At 40.7% G+C, this 21,941-nt stretch overlaps 1 protein-coding gene across 1 annotated transcript; it reads left to right on the top strand.

Moving 5' to 3' along the window:
- Positions 1–4,186: 4,186 nt before the first annotated feature.
- Positions 4,187–20,117, top strand: e2f2 (E2F transcription factor 2). The gene is made up of 7 exons (XM_074660674.1): positions 4,187–5,005; positions 14,284–14,383; positions 15,908–16,127; positions 17,026–17,187; positions 17,309–17,423; positions 17,554–17,752; positions 18,111–20,117. The coding sequence occupies exons 1-7, from the start codon at positions 4,706–4,708 to the stop codon at positions 18,383–18,385; spliced, it is 1,371 nt and encodes a 456-aa protein (XP_074516775.1). The 5' UTR covers positions 4,187–4,705; the 3' UTR covers positions 18,386–20,117.
- Positions 20,118–21,941: the final 1,824 nt, after the last annotated feature.

Raw genomic sequence — 21,941 nt, 5'->3', positions numbered from 1 at the left:
TATTTTATTTATTTTATTTTTATTTATTTTATTTATTTTATTTATTCTTAAAACTGTTAAAGAAGTGTTGAACTCTTTGGTAAATTTAAACTTACTACCGTACATACTTACCTATACTATAAAAGGTCTTACAACCTTTACATATTTATACTACTGTCCATACTGTATATATCCAGTTCCTGAATTGGACCAAAAATGGTTGCATGACACGATCATTGCATGTGCCTTGGATGCATTTATATTTATTTGCATTTCTTAGTAATATATCCCACTTCAAATGTATTTTTGTATGCATTTTAATACTACATTTCCACAAAACGTTTTATGTAGCTATTTATACAAATCAAATTGTACACAAATAAAATATTGCATAAATGCTACAGTAAAACCAACCTGAAAATATGATATCTGTTGGCCCGCATATTAAATTGGATAATTAAAAGGAATACTAAATGCGAGTCCATAATGTACGGACAAGACTGCATTTACTGTATTTAGCTCCAATGATGCAGTCACATCAAATGCCACCTTTAAGTAGGCTGCAGTGTGTCAAATCTATATAAACTGAAAACTTATTATTTAAATTCCTCCTTTGAACTTCTGGTAAATCAATATTTCCCTCTTGCAATAATGGTGAATACAAAGCATGACAGAACAAAGAGCAACAACAGAAAGCATGAGAATAGTATTTAACTTATTTACATTGTTGCATTGGCTTAGGCCAGAAAACATGCAGGCCTTCAGTGCTTTGTTGTTATAGTTTTTGACATGCAAATTGAAGAGAAGCAGAAGAATGCCATATAAGACCTATAGTTGAAGGATATGCACCCAGTAGTGCAGCAGTCTACATAGACTAACCAGGAGGTGGCAGTACACAATAAGAAGTAAGGGTACTCGTGGACAGAAATCAGAGGTTTCAGGCACTCTACTATATATATCTAACCTATAGTGTATTCATATTTATACTAATTATACTTCTGCACTATATATTTGGCTACTCGCTGCACATGTTCATACTGTATATAATGTATTACCTTCACATGGTTCATACTGTTAATACTGTTCATATTGTATATATGAATGAATGAATGACTTTCGAACATAAAAATAAATAAAAACAGATACAAAATAATAACAAACAAATCAAGAGTAATAGTGTTCGAAAAGGAGTAGGTAGAAGTAAAACTTATATTTCCCTACCCCTTTCTCACTTCTCCTTTATTAACTCATATATCATAGAATGATAATATTATATATATACTATATATAAATATATCTGGCATATTCATATCTACCTCTTACTGTTTACTATAATTTATTATTTATATTACTACTGTACATAGAGTATGTACATTTCTCTGCACTTTAGTGCTTTTTGCACTTCTGGTTAGATACTAAACTGCATTTCATTGTCTCAGTGCTTGTACTTTGTGCAATGACAATAAAGTTGAAGATCCCAGTCCACACCACACGATGGCGGTGTCAGATGAGGATGCAACAACTTGTGTCCCCCCATGACATCCCAGGAATGTAAGTACTCTAAACACACGATAAGCTCGTTGCTTTGGATCTCAAAATGAACTTTCTGCAGGTCAAGTGCTGCTTTGACATAGAAATGCGACCCTTTGACCTTGCAACAAATCCAGATTGGTTTGATACAAGACAGAGATTACTGAGCATAAAGTGAAAAAAAAACAATTCTGACCTAAATGTAGTCCATCTAATAATACAACCAACTCTGAATCAGAACAGCGGTGTCATGGACAAGTTTTGGCATGTGTCAAACAAAAGCCCATCATTGCTGTTATTTGTGGTAGTGACGTGACAGCACTGTTTCTGTTGGTCTGGCCCCAGTGAGCCTCCAGTGTGAGGTATTTCACACTATACTCACAATGACTTTAAACACACACGACATATTTACTTTGCACCATTTAAATTCCTTTAAATTGAACTTGATGGAATTTAGAAAAACAGTATTCAATGACAAGTAATAATATAGATAATGACATCATGGCTTCACTGATGTACGTGTACATTGGCCCTAAAGTGTCGTATTTATCGGTCAGGTCATTTTATGTGTATAGCCCAATGCATTGTTGTGCTTTGCAGGGTCGTATCAGCCGAAAGAAGAAATGCATAAAAAACATAAAAAAGTTACCTCAACATTTTATCAATATTTCACCATTCAGGCCACATTAAACTACAAAAACGGATCACACAATCTGAACAAAATATTAATCTGGACTCCCATGACTGTGAACAATGCCACATCTCCAATGAGTTGCACTGCTTTTTGTAGTTTGGTATGAAAGAGGAAGGAACAGAGGGTGGAGATGGTTCAAGTTGCACTATATGGAGTCACAATTACAATTCTGCCAGTAATTCTAGTCTCTGACATCAGTTTAATGTTGCAATATCACGTGATGTACAAAGCAAATGTCTCAACCACCAGACAATTCGGAATTATCTCATCTAATCCAGTGTAATAGGCTAAGTAAGCAACTGTGTCAGCTTTTTCCCCTCATCCTTGACCCTTTATGTATATAAAGTAATTTGGTGCTGTATTGAGTAAATAAAGCACTTGTCTTGCATTCAGAACATTTTTAGTTTTCGTGATTTGAAATGATGATGAAAAGTTCATATCGAGGCATGACAATAGGGCTCGCTTTGGATGGGAGTCTGCGTCGCCTTGGCCAATGGGGGTCAAGTCATATGGCTTGGGTCTTGTCGCTGTGGATGGGGGAGGGGTTGTTTTCTTTCAATATCTCCTCTGAGCCAATAAGCAAGAGTGGTGCTGAATGAATCCAATTATCATGTACAAACCATCCCCAGCAACACCTTGCACCATGCAGGCCACGAAACACTTTCATCAAGACGGATATACTGTATGTGTTCCCATGTAAACAATGAAATGGTTCCTTTCCTACTATAGAAATGATCCATGGAAATATGTTTTATTCATAATTACATATTATCTTTATTGATCTATTACATTTCCCTTCAATTTCAACTGAAGTGTCTCCAAAGATAAAAACAGTTACTCACTATTAAAATATATGCATGTTATCTGATTGATACATTTCTTCCCTGAGGCTAGACCTAACTCATTATTATTATTATTACTATTATTATTAATAATAATAATAGTAATAATAATAATAATAATAATAATTTATTTGACAGGGACAATACATGTAGGCATTGTTACGCTTGATTAAAGTGCAACCGATGCAATGTATAAAACTTCTAGCCGTAGATAATTTACAGACCATGTCCATGGTTAGAAAAAATAAAAATATATAATACCACATCATACATTACAATGAATTTACATATTTATGTTCCCAATCAGCGTTCACAGGTTTGGTTTAGTTTCAGCCAGTGTTTCACCTTTTCATTCAATGTTTTCAGGTCAGGTTATACTTTTGATTCCACTGATTAATACACACTTTTAATTTTCAAATATCACAATTTTGTTGATGCAAATAGGAAAGTCTAAATGTTTTGTACATAATATTCTTGTAATTTTCCATATTTGAAATTGAATAGAAGCTTAGTTTACTCTATATGACACAAAATATGGGTGAAATTGATGCTTTTCATAGCCTGTAACCTGTACAAAAAGTGTGGTAACAACAAAGCTACAACTGTATTAATTTTATGTCTGATTATATAAGCTGGGACTTATTCAATATAAAATAATAGAGGAGGTCATTGTCTGCAACTCCAGCCCTGGTAATAAAAGAACATTATGTCCTTGTGATTTTCCATATTTGAAATTGAATAGAAGCTTAGTTTACTCAATATGATACAAAATATGGGTGAAATTGATGCTTTTCATAGCCTGTAACCACAAAAAAATGTGGTAACAACAAAGTTACAACTGTATTATTATATGTCTGATTATATAGACTGGGACTTATTCAATATAAAATAACAGGAGGTCATTGTCTGCAACTCCAGCCCTGGTAATAAAAGAACATGATGTCCCGAAATGACGCTACTGTCCCTTTAAGAAAAACCAGCCCCATCCAGCGTACAACAGTTTTATGCAAATCTGAAACAAGCCGAACGTGCCGGCAGCCAATCAGCGGCGAGTTCTAACCGCGGGAGATCCGAATTTCGCGGGACGAAGTTTGGCGGTAAAAAAAAAAAGAAGCTGTTCCTTTCCCAGCTCTTGTCCTGTTGTATTGGAGAAGCTGAGCTGTGAGGTGGACGGACAGGAGTCACACACAGACAGACTCCGCATCAGAAGGACTCATTAAGAACCTGTAAACCTGTAAAACCTGATCTCAAGTGAGTCCTGGACCCACTTCTGGTACTGGACTTTAAAATACTGGATGTTTTTGAAGTAGATTATTTATTTAAACCTGCAGTTTTTTTTGTAACTTGTAGGGTAAGTTTCCTCTCCACTTTGTTACCGGACAAAGGATAACAACACCAACTAGTCTGCTGACTAATATTACTAGAAAATACACAATTTAACACATGCATTTTGCATTTAATAGGTTGATTTCAGCTACATGAGTGCCTCTTTTTGTTATTATTAAATACATGTTCATATTAAGCCTATAGCAGCAGCAGCAACTTGCTACTAACAAGGTTTATTTTTATTTATTTTTTAAATTTAGCATAGCATTTCTCGTGCTATAGCTCGCAGCTTGACCAATATTATATTATATTATATTTAGTTAACTCAGGTAAAATGATGCGGATGCCTAAAGGCGTCTCTCCGGCTCCGGGTCGGCCGGTAGTAGTGGGACTTCCTTGCCCTCCCCAGCAGCAGAAGCAGATGAAGGTTTTGTCCACCAGTGGAGGAGTGAAGACCGAGTTGTTCTTCAGCACCGGGTTGTCCAGTCCACCGATGAGCTCGGTACCGGCCGGCTACTTCACCCAGATCTGCAACACCGCGGTGGCCGAACAAAGAGCCAACAACAGCCTGTACTCAACCCCCCATGGACCAGAGGCTAATAAACCCATCAGATCATCCTCAGGCAGACTGCCGGTAAGGAATCATCAAACACACACACACACACACTATAAAATACATAATACAAAAGTGTGTCCAGTACAGTACAGTGGGCGTATTGATTTCCATTGGTATGCATGTGTAGCTGCAAATATGTTTTGACATGATAAGCCGCAGAGGAGCCACTGTGACTGCTGCTGCTGATGCTGGATGTGCGTACACTGTAAACAATTGCTGTTAATTTACAGCAGGATTTCAACAGTATTAACCTGTTATTGCTAAAAACAGTGCTTTACTGTTAATACAAAAGAAAACCTGTTTTTTAACTGAACTATAATGCATTCTTAAAAAAACATCACTTTACTGCTGATCAACTGTCTAAAGTATCATCAGTAACAGTTTCATGCAGTATTTTTTTTAATTCTGGGACCTGATCTGCACATGTGAGGCTTGTACATTGTACATGATTGGACAATCAGTGAATTAGCTTTATTGTTCTTCACTCACATGTTGTTATGGTTTGCATTATCTGCTTGTAGCCAGCTATAGAGACATACATTTTGGGAAAAGTGTCAACAAGTCTATCATAGCCTTTTTCCTAACAAGTGCCTTTAATTGTATTTAGTGTGACAATTCCTATGTCTGTAACCTGCTAAGTCTATTCATCTAGGCAAAAAAATAATGTTTATTAAAATGTATGTAAAAAATACAACCTAACTAGTGCATTAAAACAAATCAGTAAGATAATGTAAAAGAAAGGTGAGAAACAGCTATATAATGTATCTTTAAACAGTAAATTAACTGTAAAATACTGTGAAATTAATTTTTAAAAATAAATTTCAGTATAATTATGTTAATTTTACAGTAACATAAAGGCAACCCTGCTGCCAGTTCTTTACTGTTATTTTACTGAGAAATTCTTAACAGTGTATGAATGGTGTGTGTCCCCTTTGCCAGCCATGTTAATAATAATAATAATAATAATAATAAATGTATTTATATAGCACTTCTCAAAACAGATGTTACAAGAAGTGCTTCACAAGACAATAAAAGCAGATAAATAAAGTCAAAGATATGGTAACTGTTAAAACAGAACATTACAGAACATATCAATAATAATAAAAGTGGTCAAATGGTAGGACAAGTTGATAAAACAAAATATGCAGTATATATATACATAAATGTGTATAAATGTACTCATGCGTCCAGAAACGGATGTATACATACATATATATATATATATTTATACCATGTTAAGTGTGACATCTTTTCCCCCGCAGTCCAGCTGTAGCTAGACAAGCAAGAAGACCAGACGATGTGTGTGTAAATGTGTGTTTGATGGTTTTGGTGAAAGGAGGGGGGGGATAGTTGATAGAGAGTGTTTGGGGCCCCTAGCTTGTGAAAAGGAAGGATGAGTGGCCTCCACAGTGGGATATAGCCAGCTTTTTACACAATCAAACAATGACCACCAGCCTGGTGGCAGACATTAATGTAAACACAGCATTTTTACTGTCCTATTAACCCTTTTGCGAGCTAAAAATCAGCTCTAATTGGAGAAGAAATGCACCTGAAATCAGCTTTTCTTTTCTTTTCACACATTGTTTTTTGTACACAGTGAAATTTACTCTCTGCATTTAACCCATCCTATTATTATTAGCAGTGGGCAGCCACTATATAGCGCCCGAGGAGCAGTTTAGAGGTCCGGTGCTTTGCTCGAGGGCTCCTCAGCAGTGCCCAGAAGGTGAACTGGCACCTCTCCAGCTACCAGTCCATAGGGCTGTGTATCGGCAAGAATCTGGCGATACAATATGTATCACGATACCGGGGTTACGATTCAATATATTGCGATATACATTGCGATACTGTAAGCAAGACGATATATTGCGATTTTAAAAAAATCTAATTTTAGGAAACCTGTCATAGTATAAAGAACACATCACTATATGCATAAGATCTGAGCAACAGAGCAGTGGTATCTGCATTTGCTTTGATCACAGTACCTGTAAAGATCCAACGTCATGGCTCTACTTTGAGAGGGCGCATCTCCTTGCAAATGAAATAAAGTATTGACTGAGTTAATCTTTGCATGTAAACTGTTTATTAAAAATCAATAGTATTTTTGAGAATCTATACAGTCTGTATTTGGTCCGTCCAGCGACCCTCCGGTTCCCAAGCCAAGTCCCTACAGACTGAGCGACTGCCGCCTCAAAGTTTCTGTCAGAAGATGGGTTGGAGTCATTAGTAACACTTTTTTCGTGATTACACCCCTATGACATCTGCTCCAACTGCACCTGTCATTGAGGCGATACAGGACCTGTATAACCTGTTCATATCAGTGTAGGAAGGAGGTGGAGGTCAGAGGTCAATACCGGACAACTGGTGTGCTTTCCTGAGAGCTGATGTGTGTATGCTCAGCTGAAAAGAGCTCTTAGAAACACTAAAAAACATTGGTACATGTGGTATTCCTGCCATGTATAAACAGTATGCTTCCCTATTCCTGAAGGATTATTTGAAACTCTTTATGATCTGAGAGGATTTGATCGCACTCGGCGACGTGTTAGTGCTCCACACACCTGCTGTTGCTTGTTATATTCGGTCTCTTCTTTCTAGCCAGCCAGCCTTGCCGTCTTGTAGAGTTAGTGAATTGCAGTAAGGCTAAATGGGTTAGAGGGTTAGGGGGTTAGAGTGCGTACAGGGCCTCCAAATCTCATGTTAACCCCATGCCCTTGGGGCATGTGCTCCTAATAGGCCCTTCAAGAGGATTAGACATAAGTAAAGTGAGGAAGAGGCTACCACCTGGCTTATCATATGCCAAGGTAAACTTAATTGCGGTTCAAGTATACTTGGATTTGTACATGATTTCTCCATTTAGTTTTCTGACTTGTAAATGTGTTTGTCCCCCTTTTAATCCAGCATTATAAGACCAATTAATGTGACTGGCCCAGGCTAATATAGAGTGTCTTGGATGTGGTGGTGATAGGGTTTATTACACATATACTACTACGCAATCATCAGAGGATGGTGACATGTTGCTGATAGGGAGCCAGAGTGCTGAGTGTGTTTAGTCACTGATAACGCTGTTGTCCTTTCTTTCTTTTTCTCTCTGCCATACATGCATTACGTACGTACGTGCGTTTGGATTTTTTGCGACCACATTAACATCTGTTTTTGAAGAAAAGCAAGGTGTTTCTTAGTTATTGTTACACATTGTCATAAGAGATCTCAGTTGAGGTGGGAAAGAGTTAGTGATGCACTTTTGAAATTGCACAGCAGGTTTCAAAAGTCGCAGTCTCCCACGATTATGAAACTTCCCTCCGCCCATTTCAGTAAATTAGGTAAACTTTCAATTCTAGAGGGTAAAAAGAACACAAATGCTACAAGAAGGTGATGGGCCTGTTCATATCATTAAAAACAAAAACTAAAGAAACATTAATCTTAGTAATCCCATTTGGTTCCCTTCCTCTAAAGGAAGGATCTTTAAGCTTTTTCCTTGCTTCCTTCAGACCCTGCCTCAAAAACATCTAAGGTGATGATCTCACAGCTTCCTCTTTTTATTCTTTCTTTTCATGTGAGGAGACTTGCATTTGTCTTGAATACTAAGAAGTAGTCATTAGATTGTTTTTCTGGAGTTTTTTGAGAGTGTTCTAGTCTCTGATACAGACCTGACCTGTATTTCTAAATTACCGACGGCTGCACCTGCCGTGTGTTTTTAGGGTCATGACCCAAATGCTGTAATATATTGTCCCCTGCAGAATCTTTAAATACAGAGATTTAGATGCAGAACAGCATCCAAATTAAGGCGAGCTTCAGTTTTCAGCCACAGAGCATCACCCCTGCACCTGGTATGCACTAAAAATAAATAATCTGGTTTCACAAAACCTGTTGTCACTTTACATTAGCTGTACGTTACATTACAATAGATGCAATCGATGCCGTTATTATGATTATGTTTAAAGTGGAAAATAGGTGACTATAGAGAGTCTTGCTGACACAGCAGCTGCATTGCATGTGCAGTCATGGGTCTTATGTTTACAGGAAGTGTTGCTTCTTCATGTACAGCTCACTTCCTTCAGCTTAAACAACACTACAGTAACCACTGGTAGCAGGATGCTTGGCTCAGCATGAAAACTTGAGTTTCCTTTAAGTACAAATCTATATGTGCATGATCCCACGCTCGAAAAGGTTACTCGTGGGGCTCGTGCTGTCGAAAAAGTTAATGTTTGAATGAAGTTAACTTGAGCTGCAGAGCTCTCGTCTTTACTTATTAATCATGCTGACTGTAGTAAAAAGGCAGTGTATCAGTGACTGTCATGTGACTTTTAACCAGGGTGTGTAGACTGCTGATAATGTTGTGTCACTCTTGTTTCCTTTTCGGATTGATAGTGGTGTAAATGTGCTACAGGATTCAGACCTCCCTCCAAAGTCCAGGGAAGCCCTTTCTCTCTGTAGCTTCCTTTCACACAGAGAGTATGCAATACTGACGGGAAAAAGGGCCGCTATTACTCTGGGTTTGCTTTTTTATACTTTAACAATAATGCAGCCCCGGTGTGTGATTTCAGATAGCATGCCGTTATTACAGGAGCAAAAGAGCAGGGATGTTTAACATAACAGCGTTGGCGTCTACTACGTTGTGCGTGTAGTTTCGCCATGCCGGCTTACACAGATGTCAGCTCTGCTCTGTGAATACTTCAGCGGCAGAATAACTCTGTCCCAAGCCCCCAGGAAGTGCGCCAGGCTGTGAAACTCATTTTTGTAGTGGGCAAACGGCGGTAGTTCCATGTCGGTCACATGATGCCGTTGGGCCCAAAAAGACTTCTTCCCATAGACTTACATTGGGAAAGGGACGTCCGGAAATCGTCAGATCTTTTTTTTTTAGGTAAATCAACTCTTGAATGTATTTACATCATTAGATCCTAATAGTTGTAAAATGCACTAATAGAGATATTTCCCTTCCTCCGGTCATGTGAATGAGACCCAGACCGAGGCTGGACTGAGGGCTGGGAGGCAGGGTTAAAGGAAACGCTACTCCGCCTGCTCTATAGGCCCAACGGATGCGGAAGATCACCGGATCACCGGATGATCCGGTTACTCGGCAGTCGAGCCATTTTGGCTTCATTGAGCAACTCTCATAAGAATGAACGGGAGCCCGTCTCCAACGCTGTATCCAGTTCTCTTTATACATCCACGCTCTGCCCCCCTATTCCGTCTCCGTACCTTCTATACAGAACAGCGAGGCGGAATAACGGCGCAACAGTCCCACCCTGAACATGCCGTGTGGAAGACCCTTATGACGGCTGCGTCCTCATCCTCAAAGCAAACAGATGGATTTGCGTGTTTCAGATACAACCAGCCACATTTACAACAGCCAAATGTCAGTCTGGCAACGAGATGCATCTGCATAATGTCCCCCAGAAAACAATGTCTCACTTATTCCCTGCTTATGTCACATGTGCGTGTTCCCATATTTTCCTGGAATGTGCGCAATCCGCCAAAACTGCATCAGCATTGATGTCCGTCGCTTTATGAATTACTCTTTCTGCCACTTTGTGGGAAAACAAACCTCTTTTCTTATGACTTCCAGTGCCGCCATCAATCACCTTACGGTTCAAGAGATTCTTCTCGGAGCCCCCATTCAGGCTGCTGACACTCGGGTGTGACATTGGCCACACTGCCAACTGTATGCTTCTCCATTCCCTCTCATTCACCTCGTTTTACCCCGGCTTCAGGCCAGCGCTGGCCCTGGAGCAGAATGTCCTCAATAGGGGGAAGTTTTGCATTTCAAAGCAGCTTCCCCCCCACTCTCTGTCTCTCCACCATCAACCCAAATGGGCAGATCCACCCTTCTCTTTTACCTCTTGAGAGCCACGTTGACAATCTCATCAGCAATGCAGGCATTGTTTTTCTTTTGACTCTCTTAGGGTGTGGTGGTGAGGGGTTTGTGTACACAGGAGCAGGCGTACTGTAACTTGCCCTTGGCTTGAATGGAATCTGAGTCCCATGCAACCTGACCGACCAGGTTTGTTGGTTTGAAGAGAAACCCGACTGCAGAAGTCCTTCACGTGGCTGTGACTTTATGTGTGTGAAACGCCGCTGTGGAGATTTCACCACAGCGGCGGCAGGAATCAGCCGAAGAATGTGCAGCAAACAGACGAAGCCATGTGTGGCGGTGCTTTGGGTGTAACTGGGCAGGCGAGTTGGAGATAAAGAGCTAATAGGAGTGGATGATTTGGCTCAGGCCTTTCCCATTTCCTCTCACAGCAGTTGGCCTAAACAGTGGCTTGCTGCACAGGAACTGATATTAAATTGTGTAACATACTTAATATAATAATTGCGAAGCACACAATGTCCATCTTTCTGTCTAAGACTGATCCAAATGTTCAGATTTAGTCTTTCAAGATGTTTTGTGTGTCCTGATATGCTCTCGAGCAGCACACCTGTGTGCTTGCCTGTAAATCCACAGCCTGTCTTTCCACTACATGAGACGCTGTTTGCGTAATACCGTTGACTCACTAGAGAAATCCCTTATGCAAAAAAGGGAGCACCCAAGCCCCCACCCTCACCCATACAGCTGCAGGGTGAAACCGTTGGTTCCCCTCTTACAACATGTCACCAGGCCTGTTAGGGCTGTGTATTGTCAAGAAATCTTGCGATACGAAACCTCGTCATGATACAGGAGTTACGATTCAATATATTGCGATTTATATAGGGATACTTAAGCAAGGCTGATATATTGCCATTTTTAAAATCTAATCTCAGGAAAACTGACATAGTATAAGAACACACACCACATATAAAATATGTGTGATCAAAACAGTTGGATCTGCATTTGAATTTATCAAAGTAACATCCAACATCATAGCACTACTTTTGTGCAATCTGGGTCACTGTCTGCCATGAATCTTTGCATGTAAACTGTTAATTAAAAATCAATACAGTGTTTTTGAGAATCGATACAGTATCACAAAACATAATATTGCAATACTCAAGTTTATCAATATTTTCTTGACATGGTGCAGCTTGATCTGTACATTTAGGTCATGGAAGTTAACTTTATTCTAGGACTGTCAATCGATTAAAATATTCAATCACGATTAATCGCAAATTAATAGCACCTTTTTTATCTATTCAAAATGTACCTTAAAAGGAGATTTTCCAAGTATTTAACACTCTTATCAACATGGCAGTGGGAAAATATGCTATCTTTATGCAAGTGTATGTATATATTTATTATTGGAAATCAATAAACAACACAAATCAATGACACATTTTGTCCAGAAACCCTCACAGGTACTGCATGTAGCATAAGAAATATGCTCAAATCACAACATGGCAAACTGAAGCCCAACAGGCAACAACAGCTGTCAGTGTGTCAGTGTGCTGACTTGACTATGACCTGCTCCAAACTGCATGTGATTATCATAAAGTGGGCATGTCTGTAAAGGGGAGACTCGTGGGTACCCATAGAACCTGTTTTCGTTCACATATCTTGAGGTCAAAGGTCAAGGGACCCCTTTCAAAATGGCCATGCCAGTTTTTCCTCACCAAAATGTAGCGTACGTTTGGAGCGTTATTTAGCCTCCTTTGCGACAAACCAGTAGGACATGGTTTGTAGCAATGGATTCCTTAGGTTTTCTAGTTTCATGTGATACCATATGATCACTCTAGCTTTGAAACTGAGCCCACAAACGTGTTACTATCACATTAACTTTGACAGCCCTACTTTATGCTAACGTCAAGGCGGCTCTCTTTTTATACAGTACTCACTTCTGCTGGAGGAATTGGGCAATCGAGTAAAACCAGACAGATCTCCTCTCTGTCTTCACTACAGCTGTCACTGCTTGTAGACACTCAAACCGGTATTTCATTCCTCTCTGTGACCCCATGGTGTTTGGCAGCTACTGTGAGCCAACAAAAACACAGCTTTTAATCCCATAAATAAATGCTAACAGTCACCATTTTGTTCAGGAGTGGCTGGTCACTGACCTGAGTGTGTTCTAAGTTACTGCATGGCCGCCTGTACGCCGTAGGTCGGGATTAAAAGCTGCCCCGCCAGCAGCACGTGCACTTGCAGTGCTTGCTCCAGATGTCGCCAGTCAACAGGTGGACATGTCAGGGAGCACACTGGGACAATAGCAGCCTTCATTATCCACACACTCACACAGGCGCATCCACACATGGTCAAGTCAATTCAGCACTTTTTTCCGTCTCTGAAAAAAAAGTCTAAACCTATTAGCTAAAGCACTGCGCTGACAAAAGGGATTACTGTTGCCGAGTGTTTGCGAAGAGAGACGCGGAGGAAAGGCCAGTTTGTGAGACAATACAGAGCTGAACGGATAAGAGAGGACACAGTCATATAGATGACTGAGGTGAGGTCCTAAACAGATGCGGCAAATTACCCAGCAGGCCTCGGTAAACGCCTAGCTGAAATCCCACGCGTGTCTTGTGTGGGCGCACGGCGTGACGAATGACTGATCGCAAACTTTCTCGTCCATAGTGTTTGAGTTAACGTTTAAATGCCGGGAATTCACAATGTTAGGGTGTCGCCACTTTGCGCCACTTGTCATTTTTCCAGACAGTTGGTCATTTCTCAATCCTGTGAGGGGAGGCCGGGTTCATGTGACTTTCACTTTTGTTCTGATGAGCCTATGTAGGTCATAGAAACATGAGGGTACTTAGTTTTATATTGTGGTCCAAAGGTTGTGTGTGTGTGTGTGTGTGTGTGTGTGTGCTTCAGATTGAAACTGCAGGTCTTAGTGTGTGATGCAATGCAGTTATAGTAAAGTAATCATCTGTTTGCGTGGTTGACCAGTGTGTTAAGCTGTGGAGGAAAGGAGGACGTAGGGGAGGCTTGGGAGGGGGGGAGGAGAGGTCATTGAGTGAATCCAGGGATTTCCTTGCGTTTTGCAGGCGGTGGGTTGAGAAACGATCACCCCCTTTTTTCCCCCCCATCCGCCCCCGCAAGATCAGCCCCTCTTGAAGTGCTTGGGGAAGTGTGACGGGGGTGCTTTGTTCCTGCACTTGAGGGCCGTTGGCACATTTACGACACTTTTCAACAACCCCCTATTTAGCACTTTTGCCAGCATTGTTTCATGGATTGGCTGGCGGTGACCCACACACGTCATTCTCATGATTTAACTTTCAACTTGTCAAGTAGGATGAAAGGTGGTTTATATAGTCTAGGAAAGAATTGAAATGGGGATCATGTTCACACTATATATATCTCCTTATGATGACAGAATGATGAGGTCATAATGAATGCTATAAGAAACACCCTCTTATATTTACTAATGTACATAAACTCCTTTCCTCTCTAGGCCAAAAGGAAGCTGGATCTGGAGGACCCTCTTTACCTGCCAGAGTTCCGCACACCAAAAGGCAAAGGAAGCATCGCAGCCAGGATACCAAGTCCAAGAAGTGAGTACACCAACAACAGATCAGAGGAGAGATAGATGTGAGAGAGGTGGTGTAATGTAGTGAGTTTCGTGCGTAGATACTAGACCTGCTCTAATGCTAGAAGTGGTATCTGTGCTGATAACATCTTTGTAGTGCTTGTATTTAAGTCAAATCAGGTTTACAGAACGAAAAGGGAGAGGCAATTCAAAGAGAGACCATTCCTCCATGGAGAGCAGGATGCACTCGCTCTAGGAACACTAAAACAGGAAAATGGCAATTACAAAAAAAAAAAAAACATTAGTAGAATACGTTCAACATTAGAGTTACATTAAGTCCAATTTAATTATAAAGCAGAGCAATATAAAATACTGTAAGTACGAAGAGATACGTCTCAGGAAGTTGTATAATTATAGTTCTTTACAATGGTACGAGTCTAAAGGGGGCAGGAAGGATAGGTGGACGGAGTAGTTTGTGCTGGCTAAGCTCAACTCGGTTTGACTCAGCCCAGCACAGCAGGGATTTACGTCTCCATTACAACAGGGCTAGCAGCTTGAAGGTGTGTGTGTGTGTGTGTGTGTGTGTGTGTGTGTGTGTGTGTGTGTGTGTGTGTGTGTGTGTGTAGTGGTCGAAGGAGCGGCTGTAAAACAGTAGATAAATCATTTCCTGTATTCTTCACAGTAAAACACTACCCCTAACCCGTTATTTCCGCTGCTTGTTCTCTTTCTCTCTCCGCAGTATTAGTAGACTTGTTTTTTTTATTAAGAATGGCCGCTAACAAAGCATCGCTAATTCGGAGATAAACATTTTCATTTCCTATAATATAAATATAAATTCTTCACAATAAAAGTCCCCCGTTATTTCGTTATTTAAAAGCTTTCATTATGACGCAGCAAAATCAGGAAATGTTAGGTTTTCATTAGCAGCAACTTAATACGACTCCTGTACATCTGAAAGCAAAGCGGTAAAATAAAACAGATATCTGAAAGTAGAAACAGCGATGCAGGAGAGACACTAAACCTCAAACCACAGAGATTCGTCGGGTCGGGCGCACTTTGGCCCAACTCTGGAGAGGGTCCATCTCGGGCACAGCGCGGCACAAGGCTTGCTAAAACTGGTAATGGAAACACAAATCAGCGCGGCGTGGTTTGACTCGGCGCGGCCAAAAGACATGTGCTTTGGGCTTAAAGAGATGTGTCACTGTGATGTGGTATCAGTCCATGAATAGGATCATAAACACAGAATGCTACATGAGTCATATTCACACGAGAATTAAGCTAACTGACACATCCATGAGAAAAATGTGCTTTATTATGTTTATCTTCTTACGCCTTTTAAATTCTTGGGAGGAGACGTAGCTATAAACATTTTAAATTTCTCTGCAACAACGTTTAGTGTAAATAAATCTAATACAGTGCAGTGTAAATAGTCTTTGTATTTGACTTACTTTCAGGATTGCTTACATTTTTGGTTAAATACATTTGTCTGTTGGTCCTGCTTTTATTTCTAACTGCTCCCCTCCTCACGTGCCTTCGTCTGTGCTCTCAGCTCCAAAGTCTCCAGGTGAGCGGACGCGGTACGACACCTCCCTGGGCCTGCTGACCAAGAAATTTGTGGGTCTGATCGCGGAGTCTCCTGATGGAGTTCTTGATCTGAACTGGGCCACGGAGGTTCTGGAGGTCCAGAAGAGACGCATCTATGACATCACCAACGTCCTAGAGGGAGTCCAGCTCATCCGAAAGAAGTCCAAGAACAACATCCAGTGGCTGTAAGTACCAGACAGGTCCCCCCCAACATAGAAGTTTTACAAACAGTTGATGCTTGGTGGGAGTTCCAGACCCCGGAGTCGTGTTGGTTAAACTATGGGCTGCACATAATAATGGGTTTGTGGTTGTTGACCACATGACAGCCACAGTTCAGCCCTATAAACACATCTCTCAACACAATCACATACCGTTTATTTGCTCCTGTCAAACAGCTCAGACGAGGCTTTGATATCGTCCAGCCAACTGCCAAACATCTTTACTCACTTTGAATTGCAGGATAAGCAACACAGAGTTTCCCACAGATGAAGTTTCACAGATGAAGTCTGAACAGAGCTTTACACAGAAATGTGTATCTTGTAATTCGAGCTGCAATGATGATTGATTAGTTGTCAACTATTAAATTATTGGCAACTATTTTGATAATCGATTAACCAGTTTGAGTAATTAAGAAAAAAAATGTGAATATTTTCTGGTTTCTTTATTCCTCTATGACAGCAAACTGAATATCTTTGAGTTGTGAACAAAACAAGACATTTGAAGACGTCATCTTGGGCTTTGGGAAACACTGATCGACATTTTTCATTATTTTATAGATCAAACAACTAATCGATTAATCAATGAAATAAACAACGGATTAATCGACAATGAAAATAATTGCATCCCTAATTGAAAAGCTGTTGTGTGTGGCTACAACTGAGTGTATTTATCCCTGCTTACACTTAGCTTGTCTGCCCCCTGGTGACTGTTAGGGGGCATTGCAACATATCTAGACAACATTGAACAGCCTCCACTGAACCATGTAGACTGCTTACTATCTATTACGCCATGTGTCTTTGAGTTGTTATGACAGCTGCAATCACATCATCACACGTTTTGTTTTATTTCTCTGTTTATGTGTAGGGTTGGAGATGTATTTGAGGGCGGTGCAGGTGGAGGAGAGAAGGCCTGCGCCCTGAGGAAAGAGCTCGGAGAGCTGGAGAAAGTCGAGCGATCTCTGGATGAACTGATCCACTCCAGCACCGCGCAGCTCAAACAACTCACCGAATATGAAGACAATAAGAGATATCCTTTACACCCAGCTGTGTGTGTGTATGTTCAGTGTGTTCTCTGATGGTCTTCTTGGTTTGGTTACACATGCAAATATCCACTTGCTGCTGTTATCACCCTTGACCACACACTTTACATTGGGCTACGTGACATATCAGGACATCCGCTCCATCGGCACTCTCAGAGACCAGACGGTAATTGCCGTTAAGGCCCCGGCTGACACCAAACTGGAGGTCCCAGACACGGCAGGGGTGAGAAAAACACATTTCAAAAACAAACCGATTTAAAACTTCTCCAAAAGACAAATAAAATACATTTAATGAATCTATGAGAATTATAGATATTTAAAAATGATCTTTTTCCTCCCTTTCTCCTTTACAGCAGGGCTCATTACAGATCTATTTAAAGAGTAAGAATGGTCCCATTGAAGTCTACCTGTGTCCAGAGGAAGGTCTTGAAGATGCCAGCCCAGTTAAAAGCGCTGTCACCCCCAAGAAGGAGTTCCCTCCACCCCTCGGTCCTCCAACTGCATCCCCAATGGCACCACCAAGCTACAGCATCAAAGATGAGCCTGTTGAATGTAAGATGGGCTTAATGTAGGGTTATCTATACCTATTATCTATCTATATCTATTACCTATACACTGGTCACCGCCGCAATTAATGCGGTTGCAAGTTGAAGCGACTCCACTGTCTGTTAAGAGTATTAACTGGTGACTTTAGGCCGAAAGCGTCTGTGGTTGCTTATAGCAACTTACATAAATGGTTGGCGTAGATAATAAACACAGATGTGTATGTATTTAAAATTGATTAAAGTAAAATTGAAAGCTTTTACGAGGACACAAACTAAAATATATTAATAATTCCAAACATTCATTTACAACATTCAAAAGACCGGCTAAAAGATGAACTTGTGTTTTGTCCTTTGCCTTTCCACAGCTAACATATCTACAGCAGCTCCAGCCACCTCATCAGATGCAGCCTCCACCACCACCCTGCTGGACGTCGAGCGTCTTCTGGGTTTGCCCCCCAGCCTGCTCCAGATCACAGAGGACCAGCTCCCTTGTACCTCTTTCCATCCAGACCCCAACACCCCCTTCGTCAGTTTCTCTCCGCCTCTGGACCACGACGACTACCTGTGGAGCCTGGAGGATAGCGAGGGAGTGTCAGATTTCTTCGACACCTATGATCTCGGAGAACTGTTGAAAAGCTGAGGTGCGGGTGAAGGAGGCGGGAGGAAAATTTGGGGGAGATTAGGAGGGGGAAATATTTAATTGAATGCCTTCACGAGGTTGGAAATATTACACTATGAAGCCATAACTCTTTACCTGTTTTAATGTCAGTGATTCCTTTTGTATTTTATTAAAGTGAAAATCATTTGTACATAATAAATGATCAAACTGGGAGGTCGGCTGAGGCTGAGATTCACACGGATGTGTAATCTCCAACCGTTAGGAAACACTGTTTTAAAAGCAGGGATTGTTTTGGATTTTCTGTCACATTTTCAGATTGCGCTGCAAACATGTATGAACTCATCAACTCAAACACAGGAGTTATTATGCATATTGCATCCCCAGGAACAGAATCTGATGCATTTGGTTATCAGGCCGTGTTTACAGTGTGACAACTCAGGAATTTTCTTTTGCTTCCTTGTTTCCAAAGTCTAAATGTTTTTGTGCCACTCTTTGGCCCGTAGGGGGCAGCCTTGTATTATGTCAGCTTTAACTGCCATGCAGCTTTTACATGATTCAATCACTGGATGAGAGTAAGCTAAAGCCACCAAGAACCATACACAGGGTGTGTTTTTAAAGTCTTATCTTCAACACTGACCAAATTAAGCTGTGAATAATCCTGGTCCTCGTAGATCCACAAGCATCTACGGCCTGAACACGCAGTATCGCGTGAAATCAGAATTTTTTGAGCTCATGTTGCTTCTATCTGATCAGGTTCGCGCTCTCCTGCCTTAAGCTTTATGTGGCTTGTACCTGTTTGGTGCTGCGTCGTGTGCCAAAATGGGAACGGCAGCTTCTGACACCCGATAGTCGACCCACATCCAGAGTTAATGACTGATATTAAGTGAACACACACACAATCTCAGACTGAGCAAGAGGCTCACACTCACTCTTGTTTGTTTGGCAGCTTTATTTCAAATCCAGGTGCTCCTCTGTTGATAGGAGTTTGCTGATTTGCTGATTTTTTGATTTAGTAGTGTGAAACTATTGTATTTCTGAGGAAATAACACAAAATAAATGAAATGCAGGATCTGTGTTGCAGGTGTTGCGGAAGGGGGGGGGGGGGGGTAATTGATGTAATTAAGGTTTAATTAGAGTAGCGATTTGCTTTTCCTCTTGTTCTGAAGTCTGTTGATCTAGCAGCAACAGAAACAAGAATATGTTCACTGTTCAAATTTCAAGCCCATGAATGCTTTCCCACGTGTTGGTGCAACAGTTTCACATGTCAAAGACATGCACCCGAGGTCAGAGCAGCTGTGTGACTTTTATCTGTTCAAAGTTTTTTCTTTTTTCGAAGCGTTCTAGACATTTGGAAATTTGAATTTTTCATGCTGATGTATTTTGTTGGCTTTCCCTCTACACTGCAGAGATAAGCTAAGTGTCCTGTCCTAACAAAACTTGAAAATGTGTGTTTGCGTGTGTATTTGACAGCTTGGGAAATTGGTGTCATGGTGTGTTTGTGTGTGAGTTTTTACAATTTAGATTAGAGAATGTGAATTCAGAATTTGTAGGTTTGTTTTTTTCAATGAGCATTATTTTTCTGGTATTTGTACATAGTTTGTTTTGTATTTATACCTATTATTTCTGAATTTTTTGAAAGCCTTTTTTACAGAAGGCTGTTTTTCTATGACATGCGGCACTTAATATTTTGTAATATTGTGTGGTCTGTTTGAAATGATTGAATAAATTCCGAAGCCATGGTTTACACTTGGAACTGTGCTCCATTTTTTATTTTACTCACTTGTCGTGTCAGAAACCTGGAGCTCCTGTAGAAATGTTTTAATGTAGTTCTTCCCAGCAAACATTTTTTCAACACAACTTCCGTGGAAATACATCTAATCTTTATGCATTTTTTTCTCCAAGCCTGTAGGGTTGGTAGTGCTGTGCAAAGACAGTTTTTGTTATATTTGTTGAAATTCTTTTTACATCCCGACAGCAGTCAATAAATCAAATGCTCTGACAGAAAAAAAGAGGAAAATCTGGCATCTGTGGCTGTCGCAGGACTGTAATAAACCCGTCAAATCATTTCATTCAGCCCGAATGAAATCACTGAACGGCCTGCCTGCCAGCGCTCACTCTTCCAGTGCACTAATTGCAGGTTGTGTCTAGAAGAATCGCGGAAACTTGCAAAAAAACATGCAAAACTCTTGTGAGACTCACTGCCCAACGACCTATCTTAACCTTAACCATTCGAGGACAATGCTTAACCTTAACCATCTCATGAGAGTTTACTAAATTGCGGGCTACATTCTAGACACAACACTAATTGCAAGTTCCTCGCTAGATTTAGGGACTTTTGGAGCTTGTGCTGCTACTTTCATTGGAATAGAGTTGGCAACACTAGGCTCGGTGTTTCAGTTGGATCATCTTTAAAATCTAGTGTACTCTTGCTAGTTTCTCAGCATTACCGACCCTACCTTTTAATATGACCTGACTCTTGCTGGAAAATTCACTAACATAAGAGATTTCATTTTCATTTTCGAAACCCATAATAGGAAACCAGCAAGGGTATGACCACTGAGGATAGTGACTTAATAGGAAGTGACATTCCCAGAGGAGAGAGAATAGGTCGACACGAAGAGCGACAATAACACTGAATGAGCTATAAACACATTCAGACAGGTAGACAAAAAGCCACCCATCATTCTTTGTGAGTTGGTTGCTTTGGAAACAAGCTCACAAAAGGGAGTGGACGCCCAGGAGGTCAAAGGTCAGTGGGTCACTGTTGAAAAGTGCTAATGTGTTCTGGGGGGCTGGGGGGGGGGAGACTTTCGCAAGGAGACACATCCCAGATTTACCAATAAATATAAAAGATATACATCTATATAGATTTGCATGTTTTTGTTAAATATTACACATTGTGAAGAGGAGGGTACAATTTCCACTGGCTGCTCTTTTGGAATGACTATCTAAGCTCATATTTCCTTTTCCAAATGCTCTGAAAAAAAGGAGCTCAACATGCTCAGTTCTTCCTGAAGTAATTTTATAGTGGACCTAAAGTGTATGGCCTTAAAACTATAGCAAACTATTAGTGTCTGACAACAGCAAACACACATTTATTATGGTCGCCACATGTTGCAAACACAGCTGAAGTGAGGAGCAAAAAACAGCTTGTACAAGCTTTTTTTTCGAACCCCCACAAAGAAACTGCCTCCTCATGCACCAGATTTCTGCGAACTCGTGTGGCTGTTTACCTCTGAACCAACATCAGGTGTCTATTAGCGCTCAAGTGTCTATTAACAGATGTTGCGCTCAACAGCTCGTGTGTTTAACAAGAGGTGATAAACTGAAATGTCAGACACCGCGTACACATACATAGCCACTTTGACTGTGTGGTTTACATGCTATATAAACAACAGACCGCCTCAGTTCTGTCACATTGCACCTTAAGACCCACTGCTGCGACACCAAGGGGCTGAAGTAAACATTATTAGCTGAACGCTTAAATTGCCAAAAACTAAAAACACTCTTTGCGCACTGGCAGCTCGTCAATGAGCAGCAGCAACAACCTGAGGCCAAAACAGGGCATGTCATTGTT

Source organism: Sebastes fasciatus, chromosome 15 (assembly GCF_043250625.1).
Source record: "Sebastes fasciatus isolate fSebFas1 chromosome 15, fSebFas1.pri, whole genome shotgun sequence".
NCBI classification, from domain to species: domain Eukaryota; kingdom Metazoa; phylum Chordata; class Actinopteri; order Perciformes; family Sebastidae; genus Sebastes; species Sebastes fasciatus.
Note: the sequence above shows the minus strand (reverse complement) of the source record. Positions and strands in the feature narration are given on the sequence as shown.